The sequence below is a fragment of the Eleginops maclovinus genome, chromosome 19 (assembly GCF_036324505.1).
Source record: "Eleginops maclovinus isolate JMC-PN-2008 ecotype Puerto Natales chromosome 19, JC_Emac_rtc_rv5, whole genome shotgun sequence".
Taxonomy (NCBI): Eukaryota; Metazoa; Chordata; class Actinopteri; order Perciformes; family Eleginopidae; genus Eleginops; species Eleginops maclovinus.
Genome location: NC_086367.1, coordinates 25,210,585 through 25,218,432, shown reverse-complemented (window position 1 = coordinate 25,218,432; position 7,848 = coordinate 25,210,585). Strand labels below are relative to the sequence as shown.

The window sequence follows — 7,848 nt, the reverse complement described above, 5'->3', positions numbered from 1 at the left end:
CAGAACACTGAGTAAAGGAATAAAAGTCCTGACTGTTTCACTATAATAAACTAGGGTTCTGGATTACCATTACTGCTCAGTTATGATCTGATGGTGAGTTTCAGATCCTATGAGATGAGCCAACAGTGTGTGGCTCTCTTAAAGCTAACCTTCACCAGTCTTAAAACCAGCCTTTCTTCAGGATGTGAGATGTATGTTCCAGCTGATCCAACAGACTGTGTTCAGCTCAGTAAGTCCCAGACGTAGCGGAGCAGGAAATGCTCCTACTTATTGGTTATTAACATTTTAGAGTTATGAAACACAGAAAAACAAACACTTCACCAACTTGTTTTTTATTTTGAAAGCTGAAATTCAAACCAAAAGAACCGACATGAACTATAAAACATAACAAAAATAAAGTGAAGAGGGAGGGGTCTACATGTTGTCTTCATCGGAGTCATCCTCCTCCTCCAGAGAGTCCTGCAACACACACAACACCATCAGATTCAGTGAGAGTGAGTGAGTGAGTGAGTGAGTGAGTGAGTCTCACCTTGGCGTATTTTTCGGCCTCCTCTCGGACGTCTTTCGGTACGAGCTGGTGTCGTCCGTCTGTGACTGAGGAGAGAAAGACAGATTTACTTCAAATTCAACGAGCTAACAAACTTTACATCCCGTAATGAGCTGGAGGTGAGCTGGCAGCGGATTGGTCAGACAGCCAAGAGAAGTTGTGACATCAAATGATATCAGCCGTTTTAGCGAAACCGTTCTCATCGTCATCACTCCTCCCCGACAGCCAATCACGTCCCAGCATCAGATACAGCCTGAACACACCGGACTGCTCACCTGTGTCACTATTAACACACGGTACCTGTGTTTTAGAGGATTAAAGGACGCCCTCCAGTTCTTGTAACATAGTAAAGACAGTTTATTTGTTTTGGGTTTTTGATGTGTACAGGTACAGAGAGCGTAGAAGAAGGCAGCACTGTAAATGGTGGACTCACCCTCTCCCACCCAGCTGAGCTCCAGCTCAAATGCCTTGTCCTTCACCTCGTCGTGCACGATGTAGATTCTGCAGAAACACACACAGCCTTAACGTTGTATTTGATATATATTTCTTGAAGTTTAAAGTACCTGCTTTAAGTCGTTTTATTTCAGTCTTTAATTTAAACTGCTTTAATGCGAGAAGATAAACTGGTTCTGATGCGAGAGACGGTGTGCTGGGACTCCAGGAAGAAGCTCTGAAGCAGATCTGTGAGCAACGAGGTAACGCTAACTGAGGCTACAGAGTTACACTGTGGGTACTTCTCATTTCTGTTCACTTGCATCCCTCCGACCAGGGATTCACAGAGCGACGCAAGGAAACCACGCGGAGAGAGGAAGCAAGGAAATTAGTATTAAGCGCAATGGGACGTCCTTTCCTTGGAGCCTCACGTGAAGCGACGTCCGTTTGAGATAACGCCGTTACAGCTGGATCGTCTGACAGCAGCCAGCTCTGTTTCTGTTTTATTCTCAATTTAAGTACACGCTTAATGGTCCCATGAAAAACAGTGAAAACAGGACATTTTCATGAATTTATAAAGCCCCCCCGGATGCTGCGGACAGGACGTAAAATCCCTTTGAGACAGATACCGTTATGTCCGAGACCAAGGAGTGTCAAGGCCGAGACCAAGACCACGTAAAAGTGGTCTCCTCGAGTACTACAACACTATAAGAAGCATCAGATCAGCGCATGCGCTGCAGCGTCCAATCAGTGAGCGATACACAGTAAGGGGGCGAGTGGCTGAGGATTTCACCAGAGGATGGTCTGGCGGTTCCTCGCTCCTCGGGCACAAATAAGCGCCATGGGACGCTCCTTAAGATAACGCACCAAAAAATCAACTTCCGGTGAGACCAGAGCAGCGAGGCAATGACAAATAAGAGAAGTACCCTGTGATGTATTCAGGCTCTGGTCTGTAAAAATTAGCACTAGGAAAAGGAAAATCATTCTGTTGTCTGCCGTTCAGTGTCAATAAAGTTTAGTTTGGATGTTTACTCACATTTTGGCGACCTCTTTCACAACCTCCCTGCACGTCATGTCCTTCATCTGACAGGCACACACACACACACCAGTTAATGACAGTTAAGTGTTATGCTTTTACATCCCATAATGAGCTGGAGGTGAGCTGGCAGTGGATTGGTCAGACAGCCAAGAGAAGTTGTGACATCACATGATATCAGCCGTTTTAGCGAAACCGTTCTCATCATCATCACTCCTCCCCGACAGCCAATCACGTCACAGCATCAGATACAGCGTGAACACGGACACCCGACTGCTCACCTGTCTCACGTGACGGTCACAGCTTCCTCTCTCCACCTGAAGAAGAAGCTGTTACTGATTAGCGGTAGCTTCAGATGCTAACTCACCTGCAGTTTCTCGATCTCGGTCTTTGCCGCTTGCTTGGCCTTCCCGATCGCACAGCCCCAGTAGCCCTAAGCACAGAACCATCATCTTTCAGTATTTATTAAAATGTCCTCATCGTGTGTATCCCTCACATATTAATGCATCCCATAATGTGACGGTGATGATGTCACTCACGTGAGAGATGCCTGAGGGGTCGACCATGTAGAGCTGAGGACCGTCGTCTTTATCGTACGAGCCCAGGATGAAGCTAAACACACAGATCTGTTAATACAAGCTCCTGTCTCAACCTCTAACGCAGTGACTTTTAAGATGCCTCTGTGTGTGTCTGTGTAGCCAGTGGTCAGACAGCCAAGAGGATATGACATCCCAGGAGTTCAGATTATTAAGCGAAACCTCTCTGACTCTCATCATCCCACCCAGCAGACTTTGAGGAGGTTTAAATAGTCCTGCAGTCCCTGAAGGCGTCTCTTCGTTGGTAGTGACTCACCTGCAGCCGAACGGCCTCACGGCGCTGTACAGTGTGTAGGCGTGCACGTACATGGCCACTCTGTCGGACAGGTGCTGCAAAAACAGGAGACACTGTTAGCCTGGCATCAACGAGAGGACACCCTGTTAGCCTGGCATCAACGACAGGACACCCTGTTAGCTTAGCATCAACGAGAGGACACCCTGTTAGCTTAGCATCAACGAGAGGACACCCTGTTAGCCTAGCATCAACAAGAGGACACCATGTTAGCCTGGCATCAACAAGAGGACACCATGTTAGCCTGGCATCAACAAGAGGACACCATGTTAGCCTAGCATCAACGAGAGGACACCCTGTTAGCCTAGCATCAACAAGAGGACACCATGTTAGCCTGGCATCAACAAGAGGACACCATGTTAGCCTGGCATCAACGAGAGGACACCATGTTAGCCTAGCATCAACGAGAGGACACCCTGTTAGCCTGGCATCAACAGGAGGACACCATGTTAGCCTAGCATCAACAAGATGACACCATGTTAGCTTAGTTTCAGCTACACCATAAAGATTACATGAGTGAGAGACAGACCTTGAGGGGAATGTCGTGTCCGTAGCTCGACCTGAAGCTGGAGGCTTCTTCTCGGGCCACTTCAGAGAGAGAGCGAGCATCAGCTAGCAGCCCAGCTACCGCCTGCAGAGAGGGGTTGATAAAGTTATTCAAAAACAGTTAAAGGAGCTACAGCACAGTCACATGACTTCACCACTGCTAAGCTAAAGGTGGGATGACGTTTAGTCGTCTGTTTTTTTTTTGTTTTGTTTTTTTTAATCGACCAGTGGGGAAATGACCAGGGGGGTGTGTGTGTTGTTACCATGCCAACATGTCTGTCGATGTTGAAGATGCGTTTGTTGGAACCCTGCTCGTACAGTTTGGACAGAACCAGCTTCTCCACCCCGAACACAACACCGTCCTTACAGCGGATAGCGATAGCTGTGCTGTAAACACACACACCTCAGTTAATTCACAGTAAAGTCTTATGCGTTTACATCCCATAATGAGCTGGAAGCGGATTGGTCAGACAGCCAAGAGAAGTTGTGACATCACATGATATCAGCTGTTTTAGCGAAACCGTTCTCATCATCATCACTCCTCCCCAACAGCCAATCACAGCGCTCCTGAGTCATGTGACCCCATGGTGAGTTACCTGCTGTTCTCCACGGCCTTCATGGCGTACTCCACCTGAAATACCCGTCCATCTGGAGAGAAGGTGGAGGCCGACAGATCATACTGCAGGACAGGGACACACACACCAGTTAATACAGCTGCTTAATACCGAAGTAAAACAGCAGCATGAAGCAATCCATAAAGATATGTTCATATTTAGACTTTATTCCACCTGTTAAATATGTTAATGCCTGAACATACTGATCAACACATCATCCATCTGAATGAAGTCGCTGACAGGTGTGAAGGACTCCTGCACAGCTCTGATGATTTGAAATGAATAAGGTCTGTTTAAGAGTTAAATTAAACCCGAAAGAGAACATGTATAGTGTTGATATATAAAATCAGGGATTCAGTTTAGCAACACAACTAAAATGTGATGCGTTTGGTTGTGAGCTAAGAGCTAACAGTTAGCATGGAGTCTGCTTATTTGCTGACTCATGTTCCTGAAGTTCCTCAGTATATGAAGACTGATGCGTTTCATCATGTTATTGATTAAGTGTGATCTCTAAACTGTAGCTGCATTAAATATACAAACTCATTTCATCTTCTCTGTAGCTTCTGTGTTTAATGAAAGACTCCTGCAGGGCTCTGATGGTGATTTAAAGTGAATAAAGTCTGTTCAAGAGTTAAATTAACCCCCATTAAATTAACACAGAAAAACAAAGAAAATGATCAAGTATTTAAATGAAGGGAAAACTTCACAACTTCTTTACCACGTTTCAACAAAAGGAAACGTGCTTTACAAAAAAAACTTTAATATAATTAAGAAATAAAACAGCGGAAACACATTACATTATGACATAAAAAGCAAAAGGTACATTTCATCAAAACGTAATTAAAAACACACTTAAAATGTGAAAAACACGACGTTAATTTACAGATTAAAAGCAGTTTTGAAAGGTGAGATTTAAACACCACCAATGCATTTCTAAAAAGGTAGTTTGGTAGGGAGCTAACAGGGCTTATTTACTTTTATATGCCTAAAGTTAGTCTAAATCTAAAATAATTTCCCAATTTGTGCTGAATAAAGTAAATATCTAACCATCTAAATATATAAACTGTGAATACTTTCATTTTCTCTTTAGTTTCAGTTAGCTTATAATGCTGATTCAAAGTGAATTAAAGCCTGTTTAAAACGGAGTAACACGACGGCCGACTAAATTAAAACCGTAAAAAAATTATATTGAATGTGTTAAAATATATAAATTAGGGATTAATTTCAGAAACACCACTTAACAGTTTATTTCTAAAGGGAGTTTGGTTGTGAGCTAAGAGCTAACAGTTAGCATGAAGATTAATCTGACTCGTTTATATTCCTAAAGTTACCCACTATATGTAGGAACAAAGATATGTATTAAATTGTTATTCATCTATAAATTGTAGCTGAAATTAATATAAAGAACTGCGAATACTTTTATTTTGTGTTATCTCCAGTTAGCTTCTGTTAGCTTCTGTTAGCAGGCCACGCTGTGACTCAGCAGGCTAACACGCTAGCTCACATGTTTCATGTTATCATGAACGGCTTTAAGAACCGACAGCTGATACTTCCAGTACAGCGGGTTAAAATAAGACACAGAAACAGTGGCCGGTAAACTCACCCCGGTTCCGATGGAGCTCATTTTCTCTCAGATTCTGATCCTGTGAAGCTTTATCATCGGTCACTCAGCACTGCTTCCAGCTGCACCTCCACAGTAAGAGCCTCGCGTTGGAAAATAATGGCTGCAAATCCTCTTCTTCTTTCTCCAGTTTTACGGTGGTTTGCATCCAGCTAAAAGGCGCATTACCGCCACCTGTCTGCTCCAGAGTGGACCAGCCATACTAGAGTTCACATAACTCCCTTCACAGCATCACATTAAAAACAAATACAATAATCCTTAAACCCCTAAGAAGTATAACTCTAAAATGTGCTCTCATGTTCATCTAACATCCTGTGTTTGGGGATTAATAAAGCATTTTGATTGGTTTTTACATTTCTTAATTTCTTAACCTCCGGTGCCGAACAGTGAAACACATAGGGAAGTGCCAAAAAACTGCAGTTCATCGAATGGCCGCGTGGCCTGGCTCCAAAAGAAGAGCAATTTACATAACCCCCCCCCCATTTTAAAGTGCCAGTTTTTACAGCAGAAATAAACTTGTTTACAGCGTGGTACAACAATTCCTTTTGGTCTCTATAGCTAATTTCCCTATTCATGACAACTGTGAGGAGGGTGAATTTCTATATAACTCTCCCGTTTTAATTAAATTAAGGCTTAAAGTGATGCATAAATAAGGGCGCGGTCGCTTTGATTGACAGGTAAGTGCCGTCTGCTCTGCTAGCCACGCTAACAGCCTCTGCACTTGACCTGTCGGACATGTTGGTGGTGTTGGTGTCTTTTGGATGCAAATATCAGACATAGTATGGCTTGCTCTGCGATTAATTGTACTAACAGACCGTCCAAGAAGTCTGGTCTCCAGTTTTTTCGGTGAATGAAATGTTATTATTATTTTATTTATATTTTAGCACCGTTAGCACTAATTATCGTGTGTCTGCTCCATAGAATGTATCGTCTGCTCATTTGTTAGATTAGCTCGTGAGCTATTGGGTTAGCCTTCGAGCAAGACGCCCACGATGCTAAACGGGAGCGTATAATAGCAACCTTGCCGCTGGAGAAAATACTACCCCATGAGAGTAGCATACGGTAGCATGTAGCCTAGCTTGGAAGCCTTCGCTAACTTGGTAGCTTCAAGCTAGATGGGCGTGTTTCAGTAGCCACGCCCGCTTCAGCTCCAACCCTATGTCCATATTTGGATTAGCCGGGAGCGGGCGCGAGGTAGACTGAGAAGAGGTCGACGGTGGGAGTCGCCCATTTTGAGCTTCATTAGGGCTCTTCACAAACCTATGGGTGACATCACGGATACTACGTCCATTATTTATACAGTCCATGATCTCAACAGAATAGCATTGTTAGGCATCAGCATGGACAGCAGCCACGGCTCGCCTATAGAGGGCGCTGGGGCGCCGACCTCCCGCCAACCTGCCGCAGACCTCCCGCCAACCTGCCGCGGACCTCCCGCCGACCTCTCGCCGCCAACCTGCCGCTGACCTGCCGAAGACCTTCCGCCTTTCTGCCGCGGACCTCCCGCCAACCTGCCGAAGACCTGCCGCGGACCTCCCGCCGACCTTCCGCCAACCTGCCGCCGACCTGCCAAAGACCTTCCGCCGACCTGCCGCGGACCTCCCGCCGACCTTCCGCCAACCTGCCGCTGACCTGCCGAAGACCTTCCGCCGACCTGCCGCGGACCTCCCGCCGACCTTCCGCCAACCTGCCGCAGACCTCCCGCCAACCTCCTGTTGACCTCCCGCGACCTCCCGCCGACCCGCCACCGACCTTGCCCTGCGCTCTGATGCAATGTTTCCTGCTGCAGAAAACAGACGCTCTGATGGCGTTGATGTTGCTGGAATGCACAGAAAGGACTTTGCCAGCGTTGGAGAGTGCACTGCATTTGTTTTCCACCATAACAGCAGATTCTCCTTCTTAGACAGTGGATGTTCTCGGAAATACATCAAGACCTCCTTCTGCAAAGTTTGGTTTAACTGCTGCTCCTCATCCTCTTCATCACTGGTGCTGGAGTCTGATGATGATTCCAGTATTTTGTTGATGAACGATGTTGCACCCTTGGCATGCGTTACTGGGTCGCCTTGTGTACTGGAGGCTCCATTTTAATTTTTGTTGAGCTGCCTTGCTTCCTTTTTGGCAGCAAGTGCCATGGTTTGTACTGTGCTTTGTACCTTGAATGCTT

General features: G+C 45.6%; 1 protein-coding gene and 4 non-coding genes across 5 annotated transcripts; all 5 read right to left on the bottom strand.

Moving 5' to 3' along the window:
* Window positions 1–316: 316 nt before the first annotated feature.
* On the bottom strand, window positions 317–5,876 carry psma3 (proteasome 20S subunit alpha 3). The gene is made up of 11 exons (XM_063909044.1): window positions 5,667–5,876; window positions 4,046–4,128; window positions 3,713–3,836; window positions 3,433–3,534; window positions 2,868–2,941; window positions 2,555–2,627; window positions 2,383–2,448; window positions 2,016–2,062; window positions 981–1,048; window positions 530–594; window positions 317–459 (listed from the first exon to the last, which is right to left on the bottom strand). Exons 1-11 carry the CDS (start codon window positions 5,685–5,687, stop codon window positions 415–417), a joined length of 768 nt encoding a protein of 255 aa, XP_063765114.1. The 5' UTR covers window positions 5,688–5,876; the 3' UTR covers window positions 317–414.
* LOC134882092 (small nucleolar RNA SNORD53/SNORD92) lies at window positions 683–764 on the bottom strand. The gene has a single exon (XR_010168129.1). It is a non-coding gene; the product is annotated as a small nucleolar RNA SNORD53/SNORD92 (small nucleolar RNA).
* On the bottom strand, window positions 2,153–2,234 carry LOC134882088 (small nucleolar RNA SNORD53/SNORD92). Its single transcript, XR_010168127.1, has one exon. It is a non-coding gene; the product is annotated as a small nucleolar RNA SNORD53/SNORD92 (small nucleolar RNA).
* LOC134882091 (small nucleolar RNA SNORD53/SNORD92) lies at window positions 2,717–2,796 on the bottom strand. The gene has a single exon (XR_010168128.1). It is a non-coding gene; the product is annotated as a small nucleolar RNA SNORD53/SNORD92 (small nucleolar RNA).
* On the bottom strand, window positions 3,912–3,993 carry LOC134882087 (small nucleolar RNA SNORD53/SNORD92). Its single transcript, XR_010168126.1, has one exon. It is a non-coding gene; the product is annotated as a small nucleolar RNA SNORD53/SNORD92 (small nucleolar RNA).
* Window positions 5,877–7,848: the final 1,972 nt, after the last annotated feature.

Excerpts from the sequence above, each read along its gene's own strand:
- psma3 (XM_063909044.1), bottom strand. The coding sequence starts at position 5,687 with ATGAGCTCCATCGGAACCGGG. Across the intron at positions 2,063-2,382 it reads CCGAGATCGAGAAACTGCAG|ATGAAGGACATGACGTGCAG; the intron begins GTGAGTTAGCAT and ends TGTGCCTGTCAG. Across the intron at positions 595-980 it reads GCTCAGCTGGGTGGGAGAGG|TCACAGACGGACGACACCAG; the intron begins GTGAGTCCACCA and ends TTCTCTCCTCAG.